At 46.5% G+C, this 23,928-nt stretch overlaps 1 protein-coding gene across 6 annotated transcripts in view; it reads right to left on the reverse strand.

The window, feature by feature from the left end:
* SLX4 (SLX4 structure-specific endonuclease subunit) overlaps positions 1-22,848 on the reverse strand; it is a 29,205-nt gene extending 6,357 nt beyond the window's left edge. The window contains exons 1-12 of one of the 6 annotated variants that reach the window (XM_042037707.1): positions 22,754-22,848; positions 17,470-17,572; positions 15,048-15,760; positions 13,965-14,204; positions 13,019-13,193; positions 11,119-11,334; positions 10,028-10,242; positions 7,922-8,235; positions 6,163-6,442; positions 4,807-4,889; positions 1,677-1,823; positions 647-816 (exon numbers count right to left, since the gene is read on the reverse strand). In XM_042037707.1, coding sequence (XP_041893641.1) covers positions 647-816; positions 1,677-1,823; positions 4,807-4,889; positions 6,163-6,442; positions 7,922-8,235; positions 10,028-10,242; positions 11,119-11,334; positions 13,019-13,193; positions 13,965-14,204; positions 15,048-15,414 — 2,207 coding nt within the window. In that variant the 5' untranslated portion in view covers positions 15,415-15,760; positions 17,470-17,572; positions 22,754-22,848. Of the gene's footprint in view, positions 1-646; positions 817-1,676; positions 1,824-4,806; positions 4,896-6,162; positions 6,443-7,921; positions 8,236-10,027; positions 10,243-11,118; positions 11,335-13,018; positions 13,194-13,964; positions 14,205-15,047; positions 15,761-17,469; positions 17,573-17,656; positions 17,832-20,674; positions 21,913-22,318; positions 22,454-22,753 lie in introns of those variants that run through there. The other 5 variants (XM_042037703.1, XM_042037705.1, XM_042037706.1 and 2 more) reach the window with 5 other exon arrangements.
* Between the last annotated feature and the right edge of the window lie 1,080 nt (positions 22,849-23,928).

Here is a 23,928-nt window from a genome sequence, read left to right on the forward strand (position 1 = left end):
CCAGTGTACTCCTAAAATTCCAAATACCCTTTTCCAGCTGTCACTCACATGAAAGTATCAGGCACATTCTTCCTTTTCTGTGCTTGAGACTGACTACACTAAATCCCTTTGGCAATGGGAAAGTCCCATGGAATGGCTGAGGCTGGATAGTATCTGCCATGTGCAAGATTCCTGGCTTTTTGGAGTGACAGGGCACATCTACATACACTTGGCAAGCCCCAGCCATGTCCCTGGCATACCTCAGCAACTGCTCCTGTTTCAAGCTCTTAGTGCATGGCTAGGACCACAACTGGAGCATGGCTGACACAACACATTAAAGTCTGAGCATCCAATACATTTTGTAAGGGTTGTTCAGATAAAGTGAGAATCACATTTAGAAGTTGTGCTCATCATCTTCAACATCAGCTGCCAACAGCCATCCTGAGACAAAACTCTCAGCCAAAGTCTGCTGAGCATATACTGAACATAGAAACTCTCATACAGGTGGAAAAGCTGAGGGCAGGATGTCCTTACGTGCAAGTTTCATTTAAGACGTAGCAGAGCACCATGGAATTTGTAAGCCGCTAAAACTGCAACGCAAGATCTCAAACTGGGGTCTGTGTGGCTGAAAGCCTGAGGGGATCCAAAACATGCTCAGGGTACACACCTGGCAGCCAGAGCCTGCAGCTGGGGCTGCAGCCCAGCAGGGAAGTTGGTGTCAGCAGCATAGAGGTACCTCAGGAAGGCAGCCACAGCCTCGGCCGACACGTCGCTCAGCAGCACCCGGTGCGTCGGCACAGCCCCATCCTCCTCCACCACCAACCCCTCGCTGTGTACCTGGGGCAGAGAAAGCAAAGTCTGTTTGCTAATAAAGCAACACAACATCTACATTCATCCTTGTTCCCATCAGCTCCTTCCGTTTGCCCATGCCCTACCCTGGGGCCAGGATGCCAAGATGAGGCAGTTACAAGAGCTCCCTATGGAAGAGGCCATGTCCTTCCTGACCTGTAGCTGTTAACTTTTTAACTACTTGCCTTAGTCACACATATCAAAGGTGACCTTAGAGTTCACCACTTAGTTTTGCAATCAAATTACTTCCCAGAGCACAATTTCCAGAGTTATCTACATCTCTCTGCATGAGCTTCCTCTGGTCTGTTTTGAATCTGGAAGCTGCATAGGAGCAGGCTGGGAGCTATTCAACCTAAAATGCTCTGGGAACATAAGAACTCCTTCACTAGCCTTGCAAAAAGCACAGGCAGTGCAGGTACCTCCAAGGCAAGAGCAACAAAACGTCTGCGTAGATTTTTTTAAAGTACTTCCCCAGAATCTTCCTACTCCCTGCTCACATTTCCCAGCCTGGGTGACAGGCAGGACACACCAAGATGGACAAGGCAGTCTGTGCTTGCACAGGAACAAATTCAAGAGCGAGAAGCACTTGGGAAGCTTCCCTCATTGCTCATGGGTGCAGTGCAAGGATCCTTGACTCCCCATAGCCTCCCTGGATAAAGCAGCACATCTTTCACCACGTTGTCAGGATTTATTCCGGTTTCCCTAAGCTGAAAAACCACTGCAGGTCCTGAGGCAGTTGCCATTAAGTCCAGCAGTGCTCTGTGCTGGTCTGGGGCACTGGCTGGCTGTGGGAGGGGGCAGCCTGGGCTCTCCTACCCAGGAGCAGAAGGAATGCCAGCAGCACTCACAGCCTGAGCCGCCATCGGACACCGCGCGTACAACACGAACAGGTGGGCATAGAGGATGTCCCCGCTGTCCACCTGGAACTGGACATCACTCAGGTGGGGGTTGTTGACCATGGCACCGAAATCTTGAGCCAGCAACCTGAGAGAGGACTAGGACACAGAAGGAACACAAAGACAGGTGTTAGGTTACAGCTGTCAAACACTTTCCCTGAAAAAATAAGAAGGGACTAACCCAGTTTATCACCACTGCTGCGCTGGGGGCCCCAGCCTGGAAACACCACCTCTGCCTCCTGAAGATAATCACCAGCTTTATGAACTTCAGGTCTTCCACAGGACAAGCAGATAAGTCTAACAGACATTCCTGCTTTGTTTTCCTCTACTTTTTCACAGCCTGCTCATTGTGGAGAAAGGGCAGTTGTGTTGTATTCTTCTGTACTTGTGTCACAACACATTATCACCCTCAGATCTCACCACGTGTTTCCTGCTGTGGTCTACCACAGCCTATGGCTGGCCTCATCGTCTACTGCTTCCCACCACAATTTGAAGCAACTGTAACTTCCATTTCCACAGACTTGAACTCAATTCATTATAATTAGGGTAAAAGGAAAGAGGATGACTCAGGAGGGGGTAATGAGCCTTTCTTACCTCTTTTCACTGTCTGGCAATGACAGCTGAGAAGAGCAGCTCTGCAACAAGGCGCCCCGACAGAATAAAACTAATGTAGGCATCCAGTTCAAAGGAATTTATGAGCATGCTACTGAAACTTCTTTTGAAAATTCCACTCCATTTTAAAAAAGAAACACAACTTTTACTATCATTCCAGAACCCCTTGCTAGAATTCTGGGGAGGGCTGAATTACCTGTGGCTGGTTATGGTGATGGCAAGGTCAGGCTTGGGGTATGCTGCCAAAGAGAGCAAGGATGGCAAGACAGCTCCTCTGGAGCTGCTCCCAGGCAATCTTCTCAAGACTCAGATCCCTCCTAGTGTTGCAGCTCTGGGGGTGGCCCTGGAGTGCTTCAGGGAAGTGTGAAACACCCTCAGCTCATGGCTGGGTTGAGAGACTGCCTGACTGCACATGGAAACCAGTTTATGGTTAACACCCTGATCACTGACCTTGTGCTTTTCAAACCTACTGCAGAGCTGAGGAATTGCAAGTTTTATTCCAGGAAACATCTGCAGGAGATGCAGTTCCACCTGGAACAACACAGCTCTTTATTTTCTTAGCAGGTTTCTACATTAGCAGTGGGCTGTGGAGAGCCAACCTTTCGACTCGCTCCAGCCAGCGGGAATTAGCAGCACACACTGGAATGCTTCTCCCAGCCTTCATAGGTGGGCTAGGGAACATTCTGCCTGTTGTGGCAGTGCTGTGGACTGACCTCCAAAGGGAAGACAGGAAACTCAGTCTGGAAACTAAACTGATTCTTCTTGCTTTCTTATTCTTGGCAGGTGGGCTACCTGCGAGGCAGCTCTGGGGCCGCCAGCAAACACAGGCTCCCAATGTGACGTTCCAGGCAGCGAGCCCAGAACAGCTTTCCTGCTGATGCTAAAATTATCAATCAAGAATAGGGAAATTAAACAAGGCCAGAAACCTCCTGGCTGCTTCATTCTCTGTGCAAGGCAAAGAAACTGGCCAGAAGACAGCTCTGAGCAGGTACGAGCTGTGTGTTTGAGAACACACCAGAACACTGAGGAGGCCACTGAGACTGGAGCCCACTGATGTGACCAAGGGTCTTCAGCACAGGGGATGTGTTACCAATGCAATGGGTGCATTTGCTCTACATGGTTACACTGTGCTCACCTAAAGCACAAATCTCTCCCATTGGCAATCCAGCTCTTCAACAACACTTCACTTGCTCAGGAAAACTATAATGGAATCAAACAGACTCTGAAAAAGTGACCATACTGGTTTTGTTGGGAGCAACTGAGTTTCAACAACAGTGTGAGAATAGTTTCTGTACTGCTAAAGGCCTCTGGTTTAACAGAAAAACAAAGCAAGACTTTCCTGCTAAGGATAATTTTTTTTAATACTTCCCAAGAATACCTAGAGTTTCTGTACCAAGTAGCTGGGATGCTCAAGTTTAATACTGATTTCCACCTCAAGGAATTGTCTCCTTTTAGGAGTATCTTAATCCTTCAAGTACAATATGAAAGTATGTTGTCAGAGCACCAAAATTTATCCAGTACCAAAATGTACTTCCTTTCATGGCATGATTATTTACTATCAAACAAAAGATAGTAAGTTTCATCAGATAAAGTAAATGACCTTGGTAAGAAAATGAATTAGTTTTATTTTGTGTGAACTTCAATTGAATAAAACTGATTATACTTTCATACCACATCCTCTGTGGTATGTGGGGTAAGATGAGATCTACAGAACAATACAGGCTTGATAAAAAAATCATCTGTGACTTACTAGGCTGCGTTTCTCAGTCACCACAGAGCACACACTGATTTTCAAACAAGATCCTCTGTGTTCCCACAACTGGGGGTTTTCTATACCAAACCCTTTAAAAGCTCAATTAGCAGCAAAATCTGCTCATCTTCCATGGCTCTTGCACCATTCCACATCACCTACCAGGCTTTTATGCCAGGACTTAGTACAAACCAAGCAGTCCTTGCAAGAATTCCCTCTCCCACTGCAGGACAGAGTGGGTAGGAAGGTGCCAGAAGAAGAAGGAGCTCTGGCTGGTGTGTGAGCCCAGAGGGAGCACCAGCAGCTCTGTCTCTCCTGGGCTGCAGCCAGTTTTCTCCTGGATAACCTGGGCATTAAAGCAGTGTATTGCATAACATGCTGCAGCTGCATCCCTGGTTCCTAACCCCACACTCAGTGCTACAACACAATTCTCTAACCTGCTCAGCTTGGCCTTCTGTTCCCTGGCATTTAAATCATCTCCCATCAGGTAAGACAAGTACTGAAAAATCCCCAGGCTCTTGTGGGCATCGATGGAACACCCCAGGTGTGCTGATCTCACCTGTGCCCATGATGAATCCTCAGTCACTGTGAACCTTAAGCACCACTTTGTTTCCACAGAAAGGAATGGGAAATATTCCACACTTTTTTGAATTGCACAAATGCAACAGCTTTATTGTTATAGATGAATCTATAAAGAGTGGAAAAAATGGTTATCCTTACTCTTTTACTGCTGCTCCTGAGAAGGCTCTTCTCCTTGGATGGGGGCACAAAGCCACTATGTGGAGGATCACTGGGAGTCAGTTCTTCTCCTCAGGGAAGAAAATGCACATCACAAATCACATACAACTTCCTTGTGAGACAGAATGATCTAAGAACTCCTAACAGGATCCTTGCTGGGACAGCTGCTATGACCAGGTTGGCTGGGCTGAAGGCTCATTCTCTCCCTCATGCCTTTTTGCAAGGTTTGGCTCTGGGTTGTGCCAGGCTGAGGGTTCCTAAGCACCATTCCACTGTTATTTATATACATTAAAGAGCCAGGGACCATTTGCTCCAGTTTAGCAGGGGGAATGAGGAATATTATATCCAAGTGCAAATGCAGACAGGTGAGCTTAGTAACCATGTTCTTGTTCACAGATGAACAGGAGACACAATAGATTCTGCTGAAGAGCCAGAGCACTTTAAGGGGTACCACTGCCCTTGAAATATGCAGTTGTGCACCATTTGCAACTGTGACTGGGGACATTAGAGTTGCCCACAAAGGAATTCCAGGTGTTGTATTTTTTCAACCCTGTGTAGGCATAGATTAACTTCAGGTTTGTGTAATTGATGTCCAACACAAAATCATCCCTCTTGTGCATCTCTCTCATCCGACTGTCTCAAGACCTGAAAAGACAGTGCACATAACAGAAAGGCTGTCCAGGCAGAACCACAGAATCACAGACTGGTTTGGGTTGGAAAGGACTTTAAAGCCCATCCAGTCCCACCCCCTGCCATGGGCAGGGACAACTTCCACTATCCCAGCTTGCTCCAAGCCCCGTCCAACCTGGCCTTGGACACTGCCAGGGATCCAGGGGCAGCCACAGCTGCTCTGGGCACCCTGTGCCAGGGCCTCCCCACCCTCATAGGGAAAAATTTCTTCCCAGTATCTAATCTAAATAAATGCTCCTTTGGTTTGAAGCTGATCCCCCTTGTCCTATATATCCTTGTGAAAAGTCCCTCTCCAGCTCTCTTCTATGCCCAAGATAAGAAGGAATGAAGATTTTGTTCTAACTGTTGAACACATCCAGGCTCTTTCCTAGCAGAAAATACTTTGATATCTTTAATTTTAAAATAAAATTTAGTATCTGCAGTCCAGGAGTTCTCTTAAAAGCTGGGATTTATGAATAATTTCAGAAATATCAGATTGATTGTATCTAAATCTTACAGGAGGAAAAAGTGCCCCCACAACATCACCTCTTGGATAAACACCAACAACCTGTGGGTGCTGCCATGGCTCTCTGACTCAGCCCAGCCTAAGTCTGGCTCTGTGTAGCTCAAGGAATCAGGGGCAGGGCTCACAAAGCTGCCAGAACTCACCTGGCTGCTCTGCTGCCTGAACATGGCCAGTGTCAAGGTTCCATTGAGTAAGGGTGAGTCCTTCCCTGGCCAACTCCACAAGGTCCTGCAGGGTCTGAATGTCCTTCTGGCTCGGGGATAAAAGCTGCCCATCTCCTCTGGGGCCTGCTTTGGATTCATCAGAAGTTTGGCCTCCAACCTTTGTGCAAATGGGTTCCTGAGAACTGAGGTCAGGCTGAGTTTGCTGGGATACTTCTGGCTGGTGAGACCCCACTGGTGGCTGGAGGTTCTCTGGCTTATTCTGATCAAATGAGGAGGAAAAAAAGACACATTAGGTCTTGTTTTGTGTGTTTGCAAAACTCAGAGTATGGTCTCTACTTCATACTCCTGAAACATCTATGAAGGATCACAGAGCATTGCCCAGGTACAGTGGATTCTGAGGAACAGCTCTCTGCAGTTTTATGAAGGAATCTCCAGAGATAAGACAGCTCTGAACAGAAGAAAGAAAACCAGAACAGAAAATGCAGAAAAGTTGGTTTCTCCAGGAGCACATCTGTGCAGGCAACTGCCAAGCAGGGAGAAAGGATGGGGGAAATGCTCCCAATCCAACATCTAAATACTTCATTATAGCTGGAGTTCCTGGCAAAAGTCACAGCTGAAGCTCTCCAGGTGCTTCTGTTCTGAGTTCTGAAACGTTTTTGCAGTTACATGTAACTAAATCAAACTTTCACCTTGGAGTGGGTATTTTCCAGGTTTGGTCTTCGTTTCCCAAAAAATAATTTTGCTTGTTTATTTCTAAGTAAAAATGGTCCAGCCATTTCTGTGAATGGAAAGAATCAGAGGAAAAACACACTCCTGCCATGATTTTAAAAACATTCCTGCTTTTTATTTTTAAACTTTTCTGGCAGTTTTTGGCTTGAATGAAAGCTCAAAACGTCCTAGAAGGGAGTCCCTCCTCTCCAGCCTCAACCTGCAACAAGCCAGAGAAACATTGGGCTTTGACTAGGGAAGAAGTATTAAATAAAGCACCTACATATGCACAGCAGTTTCTGAACAGGAGCAGCAAATACTTCAAGAGAAGAAAGAGGGAAGAAAGAGAAGGGATATCCTCCTCGGAGAAAAGAGACTGAAAGAGCTTTGTCTGCTCCTGTGGGCACTTTTTATAAAAATACAGAGCACTGGAAGAAGCAGATCCAGGTGGAAACAAAATGAAAGAGTGGAACTGAGACCTGGATCAAAGCTCACATGCACCAGGAGGCAGTGGGATGCACAGGGAAAGGCTGAGTGCAAACACTTGGCTGTACAACTCCAGGCATTCCCACCTTCTCTGTGCTAGCAAATATCAAGTTTCAGTTTAAACTTTTCCCCCCAGTCCTTGCTGAGTGCAACATGGGCAACACTCACAATAGAAATGACCAGAGAGAAGTGCCAAGTACAAAAACAAGAGTCAGGCTGCTGTAAATATGGACAAACTAACGGCATAATGAGCAGGATGGGGTCCCTTTACTCAGTACTCTCTGTTTCCAACCCTTTCATTTTCTGAAAGCTCAAAAACCATGGTAACATGAGCCTTCTTCTCCTTTCCAAAAGGCAGAAATGAAAGCTCAAGATCCTCAAACCTGACTGTGTAAGACCAGGGGAGAAAAGGTCACGGACAGCAAGTGTGTAGAGAGAGGGGATCACTGGTTTACATTCCAAATGAGGAAACAGAAGGGATACAGGGCAAGTATCAAGAACTAGGGCACACACATATCAGAGCAAGGACAACAGAGCACCCCACCTGCACAGGCTTCCAGGGTTCAATTGGAGGGGTTAAGTCTGCAGTGTAGAATGATCCAGGGTCACAGGGTCCTGTCAGAGCACTGATCTTCCATAAAAAGCAGTCCTTGGCTTTGGACAGTGGCATGAGCCAGGCTGCTTTTCCAGATTCATCTTCCAAAATCCTACTAATGGGCAGCTGAGGGGTGGGAGGGAATTCCACCTCTTCTGTCAGCATCATAGCTACTCGCTCCTGGATCCTCTTGTGGGCCTTCTCTGGGTCCTGGAGCAGCAGTGGTGGAGGGGCACTGGCACCTTTTCTACGCCTTTTTTTCTCTTTAAAAAAAAAAGGAATCCAAATAAATAAACAGCTGAACACACAGGGCAGAGGAGATCAACACAGCAGTTTCTTCAGCACTGTAATCAGAGTTGACCGAAAGGCATGAGAACACAACTCTTAAGATTGTGCAGGTAGTCCAAAACCTCAGATAGCCCTTACGGGACAAATGAACTCTGGAGAAGAGTGACTCCTCCTCACACTGGTCTGCTGCATTCTGGGGGCCTTCCCATGTCCACTAAATCTGATCATTATGGAAAGCACTGGTAGTCATGCAGCCTCCCAGCCCTATGGAACGCTGCCTGTATATCTTGGTTTGAAAGATAGGTGTCTGCCAAGGAAGGCGGGAACCTCCCTTGGAATGGAAAACGTGACCCCTCCTCCCCTCTAAATTACTGTAACTTTGAAATTACGGGGATTTCAGGCAAAGATATGGGGAAAGGAATAACAGTTCTTTACATATATATCCCGTAGCAGGAGCTGCGGGGAAAGTCGGGCAGACACGGGGTGCTGTAGAAAAAAAGCCCGAGGCGACAGCAGCAGAAAGCAGTGGGGCTGGGCAGCAGCAGCCGGGAGACGCGCCCTCCGGGAAGAGGGTGGGGTTCGGGGGGCCGGGTTTTTCCCCTGAGGCACCCGAGTAGATGGTGAGGGTCCTTTCCCGTCAGATCGGGGGTTAATAAGGTCCCAATTCAACGGCCGCTCACCCACGGTAAGGAAGAAGCAGTACAGGGCTGGACTCCGCGGTGGCAGCGAATTCTCCCCGCGGTAGCAGCAACTCGACCGTTCCCCTCCGATGCCGAGAACCAGCCAGGAGCTGAGCCCAGCCCCTCACCCCCCAGCCAAAATCTCGGGTATCTCTGCCCTTCCCAAGAGAAAAGCCCTCAGCTAAGATAGTAGCCAGCTGCACCCTTCCTTCCACCCTGGCCACTTCTTTTGTCTCTTAAGTACCGGTCCTTATCATGTCTTAGGCAACAGATGGGACAAAATTCCCTGAAAGAAAAAGGAAAAAAAGAAAATCCTAACCTCCAACACTGTATGGCAGTGCTGCACAACAAAGGGAGGAAAAACCACCAACACACCTATGAAGGAATCCTTATCTTGTGTTCTGGTCATGGATGACATCAAACCACAGCTCACACAAACACTAGGCAGCCTTCATTAGGAAATCCTGTATCTTACTACCTTTGCCTTACTAATGCCCAACCCCAGATCCAACTGGGAGTACCTATGGGCAGGAGGAGACCTGAGCAGGGTTATGAAGAGTCAAGTGTCCCCTCTGTACAGCTCTCAACCCTCTCCCTTGGCAGTTGTCTGCCTTTCTAAGCCCTTCTGCACTCTGACATAGCGAGGCACCTGCTCAGCAGCATGTACTGGACATACACGGCACTGCAGAAAGGACAAAATGATACGAGCTAACACTGAAAAAGCTGCATTAATCCAGGCTGCAGCAGGAAGAATAGGAAAAAATCTACTGCAGGAGAAATAACAATCATATTTTCATGTTATTTCTCCTCACTTCCACAGTTTACAAGAAACAACAGCTTAAGACTATTTTACAGATTCAAAATAACAAACCAGTGAAAAAAAGCACAAGATTCCCAAAACCATGGACATCCTGCAGCCGTTCTTAACTGCATGTGGATACTGCATATTGTTGAAGCTCTGACAGCTTAAATAAACCAGAAACAGGGCTGTCATCCCTCCTGTATCCAACAGGGAAGTTTTGGTGGAGAGCAGCCACGTTACTCCTGCATAACACAGCCTCAGACACTAACTTGCTGTAACACATACCTGATCCTGGCTTCCATTTGATTGGGAAAGCAGCCACCGGTTTCACATTTGTAACTGATTTTGCTTGTTCCTGCTTTTCTTGCTCCAACAGAGAGCGTGACATTGCCATGGCAACCTGCAAATCTTCATTCTTAAGCTCCATTTTGGCCCTCTTCTGTGTTTTCCTCAAGTCCTCGTTGGAGGGGCCTTTCCGCTTTGCCCTGCTGGGCTGATTGCTGAAATCCAAGAATGCAGCAGGAAGCCCCAGTTAATGTGACTGGATCAGAGACAACAAACACTGAGCACTCCAGAGCAGCTGCTCCATTTACTCAGAGAGATTCCCATGTCAAGCATAATAAGAAGCATTCAGTACTTTCTTTCCTAGCATAGAGCAAATGATTTCTCATCATTCATGGAACTTAGAGTAATTTAGAGAAGTCTTATTTTGGGATGTAAGCATCTGCTATCTCTACCTTGAATGATTTTTTCTACCAAAAGGGAACAGGCAATGGTCCTTCCTTGGCACAAAAGGACTTCACGAGCTCCTCTACAAATTCACTCAGGCACCACTTGCTGCACTCTGAAGATTCTGCTCAAATCCAAGCGAGCAGCTCTGTACCAAGCACACTGCAAAACACCACACCTGCTTCTACTTTGGCTCAGGGTGAAAGGACATTCCCAGGACAGCCATGAGCTGAGGAGCTGAGGCTGTCCTGGCACCACAGATCCCAAGGAAGGCTCCACACTCCTACTCTGTGGTTTGCTCAGTAAGCTCAAACACACCATTTTGCTTTACTGAGCGACTGCCTCACAGACTAGAAACCATTCTGACAAACCACTGGAAGGTTATTTACTCCCCATTTTGCTCTTGCCTGCTGGCTTTTAAAGTCATCCACCACCTGACCTCTTCTGAGGGAAATTAAGATTATTTCTCCAACTGACTGTCACATCCTCCTCACCTGGTACTGGGCCATGGCTCTACATGACCTGCTCTGAGCTCAGGGCTTGCCCAGTGTGTGAGTCAGCCTTGCATTTACTGTTCATCCCCACCTCCAACATCTCTCAGGCCAAAGTAAGCAACAAGCATCTTTTTTTTTTTCCTACCAGCTTACCCGGGACACTGAAGAGCTGCATCACCAAACGTGGCCACCTGCAACTGCACTGCCTGAAGAAGCAGATTAGGAGGCACATCCATCTCCACAGCACAGCGCTTCAGGTGACTGACTCGGCTCTGTGAGGTTTGGAACTGCTTCCCACAGATGGGACATTCAGGGACCACTGGTTTGCTGGAGGATGACATCTGTGCTTCTTCCATCTCATCCAGACACCTGGGAGACAATGGCAAAGCTTACCTATGGAGATTTTAAAGGGTCCGTGCTAGGACTTAAGTCATTAATATAATAATAATAATAACAACAACAAAAATAATAATAATAAAAAGCACAATCACTTCTAATACCAGTAACAGCCATGGACATCCACTAAAGAAACAAGCATTATGTGGCCATGTTGTGATGAACACAACAGGGAACAGTTACATAGAGATAATGGTCTCAGAGGCATATTAAAAACGTATTGCTCAAAGGCAAGTGCAGTGAATAACTTTAGAATCATAGAATGCCACAATGGTTTGGGTTGGAAAGGACCTTAAAGGCCATCTTGATCCACCCCCCCTCCCATGGGCAGGGACACTTTCCACCAGACCAGGTTACTCCAGCCTTGCCTTGAACACCTCTAGGAATAAGGACTCCACAGCCTCTCTTGAACAACACACTTCATGTGTGTCCATCACCTAATCCCTCTTCCTGCACTCATTCAAACATTCCACCTAATTTATAAACCCCTGTCAACAGAAAAGGGAGCAGCTGAATTGACACCACACTCCAGAGTGCAGCATGATGAACTTCAAATAATTTCCGGCAGGCCACAACTATGTAAAAATTTGTACTTGTTCTCTTTCTGTTCTCTCCAAAGAGATTCAGGGTGTGAAATCCTGGATCTGCAGGACCTATCACAAAAGTCACTCCCTGATTAGGTAATGACACACACAGGGCTGTGCTAAGACCATTCAGCACTGGTGATTACTGGTGTGTCGGTGCATCTATCCACCTACAGCTTCACTCTTGGGATGAAGGCTGCTATCAAAAAATCCCTGGCTAATATAACCTTGTAATCTCAACATATGATTACATGTTTATAGTTCAGAAAGCCTGACTTCCCAGAAAGCATTTCTAGCTGTCAAACACTGTCACTGTTTTACAGCTTCTGTCCTCTCAAGCAGCACAAAATGGCTGAAAACAGAAACAACAGTAACACCTGGAAAGCTGCAGGTGCAAACAAGCCTGATCAATGGCAGCCACTCGGTAACATGATGTAGGACTGAACAATTTACATCACTCCTGCCTTCTGGAAGTGCTTGAATTAAGAATTTACAATCATTCAAATGTGTTGTTTCTGAAAAGTAACAGAAGAGCACAGAGTTTTAATTTCCAAAGAGCTGTCTGTACATAATATATTGTGTTTGATATTTACCACTAAGGAAATGGTTAAATGAAGGGCAGTAATTTCAATTGAGTCATCTCTCTGAGTAGTGTCACATTTCCCTCAGAAAACAGCTAAAATACAATGACATACTGGATGTCCTTAGATGAATTTTAGCAAAACAGAGCAAAGACTTTGTTGGCTGAAATCAGTAGATCTCAAAATTTGCATTAGGGACTCATCACTAACGGAATCATTAAGGTTGGAAAAGACCTTTAAGATCACCAAGTTCCTTTACAATGGCAGCTCCTCTGCCACACTGCTGATGAAAGCAGATTTGGCCTGGCCACACACATGCAGAAGCCCTGAAGGGCAAGACAATCAGCCTCTGCTTTCACATTAAAATGATTTGTTAATTCAAGCCATAAAGGTCAAGGCCATTAAGCAGAATCCCACATTCTTCCATGGCTGGGCTGAGTGAGGAGTCCATGGGGGACTGGACAGAAAAGACAGATCTGGCTGGTGCTTCACCTGTTGACGTGCTGCTCCCGTCGCAGCGTGTTCATGGCTGTGAGATCCTTCTGGCAGATCTGACAGAAGAACAAGCCTGCATCCTCCAGGCTTGCCAGGGCTTCGTCCTTGGATTCCTGCTGAAGAGCCAAAGCCAGAGCACTGTCGTGTTCCACAGATGGGAGATGGTGGGTATCTGGCAAAGAAGGCAGAAATGATCTAAGATGGAAAACTAAATCCTTATGGAAGGTGAGAAACTGTTACACTTGTCATTATTAGCTTATTAAACTAGACATACAAAAATTAATGGCAAGCTTTCTCTTGCATCTTCACACCTGATCTCTCACCAGGAAAGGTACAACCTGCTCCTTTCCAACACTCCAAGACTGTACCAGCCCAGGAGCAGGAGGTGACAATTTGCTCACAGTGCATCACATGTCAGGGACAGTGAAGGGACAGTTTTGGCTGAAGTTTCTGGGGAGAATATGGAATTTTATACATAAAATGTATAACACAGCAGATTTTCATGTCCATACAGAACCAACAGGGACTTGATCTATAAAGAACCAACCACAGTAAAATTGCTGTGAATTGAATTTATCAACACAGAACATATCACCTTAGAGAGTGCCTGGAGATGTACCAAAGACGGAGGATACCTAGGAGCTGCCTAACACTGTCCCAAGGGAAGGATGATCACATTCACTGATACTGTTGGAATTTCAACCTGTTTCCAAAAGACAATTATTCTTCTAGAATTTACATGAGGTTAGCTCAGCCTTAGAGAAGAGTTGGAAAAAAAGTATGGATAATCTTTTAACAATGTTTTCTCAGGGATCTGGAGTGATTTGTACCAAGCCACTAGGCCAGCCAGGAACAAAGCCCTGGGATCCAGGACTGCTCCTCAGGCAACCATTCTCACCAGCCACTCATTCTGCACACACCAGAGCCAAGAGGAGAAACATACCATCCTCAGGAGGGTTCTGCTCCTGGCTCCTGGCAGGGAAATCCCCGCTGGCTGCAGCCTTTGGCACGCTCCCATCCAAGCTGTGTTTCAGCTGCTCAGGTGCCACCCTCTTGAACTGCTGCATTCTCTCCACCACCAGCTCTGCCACCCGCACCTTTGGGGTGGGTGAAGAGCAGGTTCCTGGAGGAGTAGCGGGAAGGGGGGGTAAGGTAGTCTGGGAACAGCCACTCAGAGGATTTGCTAGAGGGGGAGAAAACACCAGTTTTACCAGGTGGCTTTAAACACACACTGAGAGCTGCTGGGAGGCCCTTCCCCGACAGCAGCCTGGGCCAGGCCCAGTTCTGCACAGCCATTCTTAGAGAAGTGAACAATTTGTGTAACTATTACAGGACTTTATACCTGATAACCACAATAACAACATCCAGCTTCTGTGCTGCAGAGGTGTTTAGATACCTTTGTATCCTTTTTACAGGGAGGAATATTAAGGAAGTCTTGCATGAAGGTCTCCAGCAGGGACATGGAAGGCAGTCCCACAGCCCTGCTCTCCCAGCATTCCAACCACACAATGTCCCAATCCTGACTGACCTAATTTATCAGTATAAGGACTTCCATCACTGGTGACTGCATTCTGGTCATCATGTTTAACAGCTACTGAAGGACTAATCCTTTATGAACTAATCCAATACCTTTCCTAACTCATTCATGGTTTTTTTTACCCTTGACAACATCCAGTGACAATATGTCACCATACAATGAAGCATTGAGTAAAAAAGCACCACACTATACTCGGAGCTTGCTTCAAGATGATCTGAGAGTGTTTTTCTCAGCTCTGATACTGCAAAAATCAGTGAATAATGACTGGCCAAGAAATCACATTGTGCTGAGGCTTCACCTTACTGAGGGACATCTTCTGCCTGCCTGCAGCACAGAACACACTCCTAGATCAAACCCCTGTAAGGGGCAAGCCTGCTTCCAACAGTGCTACTGTGTCCCCTCCAGATGGATTTCTCAAGACCTTCACTGAGCTACAGAGTCCTTTCAGTCCTTGCCTATCTTCTGTTTGAACTATTTCAGTTCACTCACCTGTCAGAGGCCTCTGGCTACACTCAGTGCTCTCTGTGCTCAGTTGTCTGGCAGGGAGAGGGCTCCTTGCTCCATCTCCCTGTGCAGTCTCACCACTGCAGGCTGCAGCATCGCCATCTTCTTCTTGTACCAACGTTTGATCCTTCGGACCCAAATCTTGAGGCAAGTTTATCTCCTTCACTGCTGGTAAGTGATGATGGGTTTGGCTCTTAGCAGCAGCTTTGCCTCTTCTTAATTTGCTTCGTGTTGTGGTGCTCTTTGGCCAGTCCTGAACTCTCTTTGTTGCCTCAGCATCCCCAGCCTTTTTCTTTGCCCTACTCAAAATGTTTGCCCACAATTCCTTAAAATCATTGTCCTGTTCATCCATTGGCTTTCCAGTAACACTGTGGCCTAAGAACACTGTGAGGACTGGAGGGCAGGGGGAAACACCAGAATCAGTTCAGATTTGCATCAGCCCTTCCAGCACCTCAGAGATGTCCATTCTCCAGGCTCCAATGAGGTCACCAGACAGAGTGGGCACTTCCAACAGTTCATTCTTCCACAGTTAATTCACATTCAGCAAAGCATGTTTTCTCTCCAAGGACCTCACCTGCTTTCACAAGCTGGTTCTTCAGAAGACTCTGGACCATAAGTTAGGCACCTCAGTTGGTGCAGAGCATGTGTAAGATCATCATGATAAGCTACAGAGCTTCAGAGAGACACTTATGAAAGCCCTTAAACAGAGAAACAAAAGCAGGTGGTCATGCAGGATGGTACAGGCAGATGCACTGTGGGACAAGGTGTAAATTGCTGAAGGAGAAGAGAATTTGCATGAAATACTAAGATTAGAAACAGCACATATTGACCCCAAACACTGTCCCTGTAATTGTACTACAGATATGCCCAAGCCACGTTAGCAAAGGAGAGGAAAGATTTTAAAACAGGTATCTGATATGGGGTAGGGTTTTGTCTTGGAGCTCTGGATTTTTGTTATACACAGCTCTGTCCTTTTGTTATACACATTCCTACTTACATAGCACAAGACCAGCAAATGCAGCAGGAAAAACCCCCATCCTTCAGCTCAAGCAGTGACTCTGGAGTGTTAAACTCTGCTTTGAGACACTACAGTTCCAGAGAGGAGAGGCCAACCTCATTTTGAGAAGTAAATTAATGGCGTTGTGGCATTTCAGAAGGGGTTTTAGGACAAGTCAGAGAATGATTCCATTAAACATGTTCAGCTTTTCTCTCCTCTTGTCTTCCACAGTTGCTCACTCAGGATTAGCCCTCCTGCTCCTGCTGAATTCTTCCCCTGAGTACTCAATAAACCATGACACTGACCATGTTTCACAGACTGCTGTCACACACACGAGGTAAACAGACTAAATAAATAGCATTTTTAAACGAATTTCTTAATCTTTTCAGCTGCAGCAAGAACAGCAGTACTAGGCAGGGATTACCTGGAACAGCGCTGGGTACAATATCCAGATGGAAATGCCATCAACTCTCAGGCAACATTAAAACTAGAGCTCTATTCTTACATGTTTTCATTGTCCTCTTCTTCCTAGTCCTGAGTTCATGATGGTGCTGGCTATTTTACCAGGGGTTTTATATTCCTCCCAAAACTACTTCTTTCAAACCTAAACCAGAGTGTTTCACTTGGAATGGCAGCAGCTGTAGTCCAGTTACTCCAGTAAAGCTCTGGACACAGAAAGACTCAAAAAGCAGGAAAAACACATGGGAGATTGTTTTCTCAAATGGCTTGGCTGCAGACATGAGAGGCTGAGGAATGCTGGTTACACACTTCCATGGGTCAGCCTTTCCTATAAGCAATTACAGATGTTAATGGATTTATTTATTTTAAACTCAGGCTCCCAAACCTGCAGAAGATTTTGCTGTGAATCTTGGAGTAATTTTCTCTTAGGGAGAAATCAAAGCTCATAAATTTACTTTTCCTGGACAGAACACTGGTGTAATTATAACTGTAAATTGACCTTTTTCTTTTAAGGAGGAGACAGCATGTGGAGAAGTCCCAAATCTTAACATCCTACATGGCTTTAAATGCCTCAGACACAGCTGTACTGCTGGATTATTTATGGTGAGTTCCTGATATTAAACTGCGAAACAGATCAGCACTTTTCCATTTGCTATCAATGTTCAGTGTCCCAGGCAGATCAGATCAGACACACCTATGATGCAAAACTAAGAATTTATCTATATTACTCCTCCCTGTCCAGACCTGCATTTACAGGTTCCTGATCTATTCAACATCTCAATATTTCTGAAGCTGCTGCTATTGCTGCCCCTAACAACCAGCTTTGGCACCAGTCTATTGAGCGCAAAAGGTAATGGCTTTGAAAATCATTTCTGTCAGTATAATATTCAATTCATTTTGGAAGATCTTAAAACTCAACAAATCACAAATAAAATAATTAGCAGCACTTACCTATTCACTGAGATGCCAAATCTATAGCCCAGCTGTGCCTTTCAAGTAAACGTGGATCAGCAAAATGGTACAAAGCAGGACCAGTAAGAATGAAAGACAGAACCTGGAAAATGGAGGGAAAAGCATGGATTTAGTGTATTTTGTCCTGACTGCTCTTGATTATCGTTTCTACCAGTTCAACAGGTACCTGATGGGAGCCTACAAAAAAGATGGAGAGGGACTTTGGACAAGGGCCTGGAGTGACAGGACAAGGGGCAATGGCTTCCTACTGCCAGGGAGTAGGATTAGATGGGATATGGGGAAGAAAATCTTTCCCTGTGAGGGTGGTGAGGTCCTGGCACAGGTTGCCCTATCCCTGGAAGTGTTCAAGACCAGGCTGGACAGGACTTGGAGCAAGCTGGGATAGTGGAAGGTGTCCCAGCCCATGGCAGGGGGGTGGAACTGGATGATCTTGCAAGTCCCTTCCAACTCAAATAATTCTGTGATTTTATGATTTAAAAATATGCACCTATTACATGCCTTGTATTTACTGCCTTGTAATTACTTAGTTAAATCATAAAACCCTTAAAAAAACCCAAACAGGTAAAAGATCTGTTATCTTCCCACTTTTCAGAGCAGCCTCTCTTTGAACCCCTGAAAGCGTTTTTCCACCAGCAGTCCAGTTTGACATTCTCTCTTCTGAGCTCTCAAATACACAACATTTGGGCCTGCTCACTTGCTGCTTTACACTGTCTGTCTGTTCCAGGAACAATTCTCCTGCCATTTCAGTCTCCAAGAATATGTCATCACCGTGGCTACAACAGTCCATCAGCACTAGGCAGGCCTCAACAACTTGCACACAGCAGATACCTTCTCCCCTCCCGAGCACCACAGTGGTGCCTCAGGACATCTCCTCCTCAATTCCTCATCTTTAAAGAAAAATTCACTTTATACTTTCAAAACCAGGAAAGTGCCTTGGAAGCAATCTCTTGTATTTCTCAAGAAATGCTAAGGGAAATGGGATTATTTAACACTAGAAAGTGAGGCAACAACAAAACCTGAATTATTGTCTGTAGTCCCCAGCACAGGAAGGACAAGGACCTGCTGGAGTGAGTCCAAAGGAGGCCACCTTTCTCCCCCACCCCCACCTCCAGCTTCACCTCAGTCTTCAGAAATTAGCTAATTGCCAGGGCCTGGATGACCCCGGACCGCTAATTATGGAGTGCTGGCAGCAGCAGGATGATGGGATGCACCATGTTGGGTTGGCATTAGAAGTTTCATCACCACCTTCTCCTTTTGTGGAAGCTGCAGCCAAAGATATGAGGGTTAGTGACAAAACTTCCAGTCAAGCCAGACCAAATACTGCGAAAGGAAAGAATTTCTGCAGTGTTTTTTCTGGCAACCACACCAGAAGGAGGTCCCTAGGGATTCTTCCAGACCAAATCCTGTTACAAAAAACCTTCCTACAGGTTCCTGATGGAGAAGAACCTACTTGTCAACGGTGTGACTTCTGAAAAAGCACACTATCTTCCATCCTTTTAGGGATTCTTCACTAGAGCCTGTTCTCTGCAGGTTCCTGCACTAACCAACACCTTTACCACTACTTTACAAAGACATGACACTGCATCTGTACAGTGTCTCTGTGCTTGCAGAAGTGCAAAAACTTTAACACTGAGGACAGCAGGGCTTGTTCTGTGAGGAGAGAACAAATCTAAGTGCAAAACAGGAATCCAAAGAAGGTACCATTTTCTTGTTCTCGTCTCTGCCAGCTTCCCTGTGCCAGAAAAGGGTAAAAAAACCAGATGTGGAAAATAGGAAATGAGAAATTAATTCAAGTCTCTATAAGCAAGGGAATGATAGGTAGGAAAATCATACTGAGATTCCAAGGAGCAATCTTAGCAGGGATCAGCATCCGTGTCTGTCTGGCACCACCCACTTCCCTACCTGATATCCCTTCAGTCCTCACATCTCTGTCCAGAGCTACACCTCCCCCTGCCAGCACCCTGTTCATATGGCAAAACACTTCAAAGCATTTCACAGCCACTAAAAAAATAATCACAATCCAGACAGAATTTTAAATCATTACTTACACAACAAAGTGCCCCTCTACCAACATGTCCTCAGAATAGAAAATTCACTCTATATCTCCTCTGGAAGGATAAAGGGGAAGTGCAGAGACAAATAAAAACTAACGGTCACTCAGGTGCAAATACTCCTGGTTGTATGCAAACACAGTAACACATAAATCACAAAGAGAAGCAGCTGGTGATGAAAACATCAAATTGGTTTGACTGATAACAACAACAAGCTATTAATTTTAAGAGAATAATAAAATTGATGTTAAGGACTGAAGAAAAACATTTTGGTAGAGGCCCTAAAAGTCAATAAAGAACAATACTTAATAAAAACTCAGTTGGTTTTCAGAGAAAGAAAAATAATCAGAGTGATAATAAAAACCAAGATGTAAAATAATATCATGGTGATGGAACTGGATTCTGAATATAAATAAAGAATATAAACAATGCAATGTATTAAAAGCAGGAGGTAAAATTACCTTGTCAGAAAAAGTTAAGGACTTTCAAAAAAAATCTTTTTTGGTGTACATGAAAACCAAGAAAAAAAACCTACCAAGGCCACTACATCAAACCGTGGAACTGTTAATCCTGCAAATACTAAATATTTCTATAATATTCATCCCCTGATGATGCTGGAAAGCAGCCCAGTTTAGGAGCAATGCAAAGCACATTGAAAAGCAGCTGCTGAAGGTGTTTCTGTCAACAGAATTGGACCATTTGCAAGCAGAAGTCACTGTGATTTTTCAAAAAGGACAATTAGGGAAGTAAACACCCATCTTGCAGACTGAGCTCAACACCAAGCTGATAAAGAAATGGCTTATATGGGAATTGATGAACACAGAGGGATCATAAAATTAAGCCAAATCAACACAGTTTATAAAAATCCAGACCTACACTCAGCTAATACCTATTTGATGAGAGCTCTCTGTGTTATCAGAGGGGTAATTTTCCTATAAACTACTAAAGGAGTATCAAGGGACAAAATGATTAATTAAAATCCTACAAAATCAATACAAGGCATTTAAAATTATTAAAATGTAGCTAGGTAAGTTTCAAAATGAAGCTGCAAACAGCTGTCATTGAGCACTTACGTTTCTAGTGCCACCCCACAGAGATTAACTCTCTGCCTGTCCTGTTTTTCTGTTCTTTACCTTAGGAAATGAGCTGGGAGAGACACCAACCAGCAGGATCAAGCTGTCAAAAAAGGGAACCATTGGACAGCCCATCATTCTTCCAAACCACAATGTGGCCTCTTCCCAGGTGCCTGACTCCACCCCAACAGGGATAATTGTGACCATGTCAACCAATTCTGTTATTTTGTAGATCAAGAACAGAGCAGTCAGTGATACTTGTGGCAAGAAAATGAAATGAATAATTAATGAAAAAGTGAAAATAAAGAGAAGGACGCTCCCATGTTGAACATTCAAGCCATTCCTTTCCAAGATGACAGTGTTATTCTGAAGGGTACATTCACTTAAAACAAGGTCAGTCCTACTGATTTTTTCCCAAAAATCCTGTCTTCTGATTTGTGACTATGTTGAAGCCAAATATAAAGTGAAATTAAACAAAGTATCTTGATTTCTCTAAAATAGGAAGATGCTCCCTTTGAAAAGGTAACCAAACTCATCACAGATTTCTTCAGGTGATCTGATAATGCACCTTTTACACTAACACTTCATTAATTTGTAACAATGAATAACTTGCTCTCTTCTCAGCTGAAATCACACACAAGAGCTACAGTGAACCCCACAACACTCTGCATGTAATGAAAATTGACCCAGCGGGAAAAGCAAAAGGGCAAAAGAACTTGAGGTCCATTTTCCATTTTCTTCCAAATGTAAAGCTTATGGTAACAATTCTTTCACCTTCTGTTTCCAGTTTGCCTCTGACACACCCATACTGGCGTCCAGATAACTGTTCTAATCCAAGCACCAAAATCAAAGGGGAAAGGAGGGACCAGGAAAGAGATGAAGAACAGGATTTTAAGCGGATACAAAAGCTGAGCATGTAAGGGCCTCTTTGTGTAGACAAAACAGGGGCTGTACCCAATCTGTGATTTTTGAGAGTTCATACAGAGCCAACAGACTGAGCAACAGCCAATGTCACTGCCTTTGGACTTTACTGGAGTCAAACTGGTTTTGCCCAGCTGTAATTCTGGCTTTATCTAAAACCTGCATGGTTAAAATAAACACCTGTGTGTCTGCAGGTTCAGGGACCAAGTGTTGTCAGTAAAGCAGCTGACACTGCCTCCCTTCAAGGCAGGCCCACACCACAGAATCACGGAATGGTTGGGGCTGGAAGACACCTTAAGGCTCATCTCATTCCCACCCCCTGCCATGGGCAGGGACACCTTCCACTATCCCAGACTGCTCCAAGCCCCATCCAGCCTGGCCTTGGACTCTTCCAGGGATCCAGGAGCAGCCACAGCTTCTCTGGGCACCCTGTGCCAGGGCCTCCCCACCCTCACAGGGAACAATTCCTTCCCAATATCCCCTTTAACCCTGCCCTCTGCCAGTGGTGAGCCATCCCCCCTTGTGCTGTGGCTCCAGGCTCTTGTCCAGAGTCCTTCTTCGCCCTTCTGAATATGCTGCTCTTTGTGCCCCTGAGCCTGGAAACAACAGATAAAATTCCACGTTGCTTCATGAAGCAGAGACAAATGCATCAGAATTGCTTTCCCTGGTAACACTGCTAGAAAGAAGTTTGCTTTGAAGCTGAACACATTAAACGTCTTCAACGAATCCTACCAGCTGGCAGTGGAGCAGCTGTTTAAAACTCTAACACCCTCGTCTCCTTACCCTGAACAACTCTGCCTCTGCTGTATGCCTGAATTTCTGCCTTTGATGCTACACTAACACCAAAGATGGAGCTTCATCTTTCAGCACCGTTTGTCCCCAGCTGCTGTCCGGGGCTGAGCTCCAGCCGGCCCCGCGCGGGCCCCGAGGGCTGCGGCCTGGGCTCCCCTCAGCCCCACACAGGGTCCGCGCCTCACGCGATGACGTCACGGACGACGCAACGCCGCTGACGCAATACCAGTGACGTAAAGCCTGGGACGAGGCCAGCCCCCGGGTCCAACGCCATCGCCTCCCCGCCACCAGGTGGCGCCGCGTCGCGCTGACAGCGCCGGCGTCATGACGTCGCTCCTGCCCGCCCGCCGCCCTTGTGCTTCTTTCCCGCCCGCCCACCCCAGCCCGGGCAGGTCCCGCCGCCGCGGCCCTGCCGTGCCCACCGACCTGTCCGCCGCGGCCCGGGCTGGCGGCCCTGCCCGCGCCCCACCGCCACGGCGGGGAGCCCCGGTGCGCGGCCGGAGCGCATGCGCGGGGCGCCAGCCGTGTCGCTCGGTTCGCTGCGGGCGCGGTGCGCATGCGCAGGCCCGGCCGGCGGGACATTGACAGGGCCCTCACGCTGCCCACGCATGCGCAGGGGTTCCCGCCACCGGTTGTCACAGAGACCGTTCCCGCCCGCCCTCCATCTTCTCATTCCCCTCATGGGCTCGGGGGGCTCCTCCGGTCCCGTTGGCGGAGCCGAGGGGTCTGAGCGCTGTTGCTCCTCGCCCCGAGAGAACAGCCTGAGCCTCTCCCCGACCGGGCGGCGGCGCCTCCTGAGGCGAACCTGGCACGAAGCGGGCGGGCCGCGGCCACCAGGGGCGGCCGCGCACCGGGGAAAGCGGCGGCGGCCCGGCCACCGCTTCCCGCCTCACGGCCCCCGTGAGCCCGGCCCCGGCCGGGGGGGGACGTAAAGTAAAAACAAGGAGGGCGTTTGGTCAAGGCCTCGGCACTGCCTGTCACTGAGGCGAATAGCCAGAACACCACCGAAAGAGGATAGCATATGGCACAGCACGGCTCGTTTGTATTTTTAAGGTGTTGGAGTATATAGAAATCTATCTATGTAGCTATAAAAATATAAATGTAAGTTGTAAATAGGGACAGAAATACACAGCACCTGCTTGTGATCACGGAACTGCCGTTTCAAATCACTCGTCTTCACCTTAAAACCTTAAGCACACTTGTGCTGGCTATGCAGCTGCAGCTGAAACCCGTTACAATTGTAATGTTTCGGGGTTATAATCAATGCTGTGCTGCTCATACGGAAATTGATGCAAACAGTGAAATTTCACGGTGAGCAGTGGCACAGCTCAAGCTTTTCCCAAGCTTTTCTGTCAAAAGAGCATTGCCTTTTTATTTTGTACTTTTTTCTGCCTGGAGTTGAGCAGGAAAACAAGTGCTCTTTTCCTACTACATTTAGCTCTGGCTCAGGGTCCTCATAATGAGTATTACCTTGAAGTCAGGATCAACACTCATTTGCTCCAAATCATTAGCTAATTATGGCCAAAGGTTTGCAGGTGTAAAATTACCTGAGATGGGGTGGGAGGGTTCGTACACCGGGTCTGCATTTTGAATACATGATT

The sequence above is a fragment of the Corvus kubaryi genome, unplaced genomic scaffold, assembly GCF_017639235.1.
Source record: "Corvus kubaryi isolate FWS band 111438036 unplaced genomic scaffold, C.kubaryi_AGA036_p1.0 37387, whole genome shotgun sequence".
NCBI classification, from domain to species: domain Eukaryota; kingdom Metazoa; phylum Chordata; class Aves; order Passeriformes; family Corvidae; genus Corvus; species Corvus kubaryi.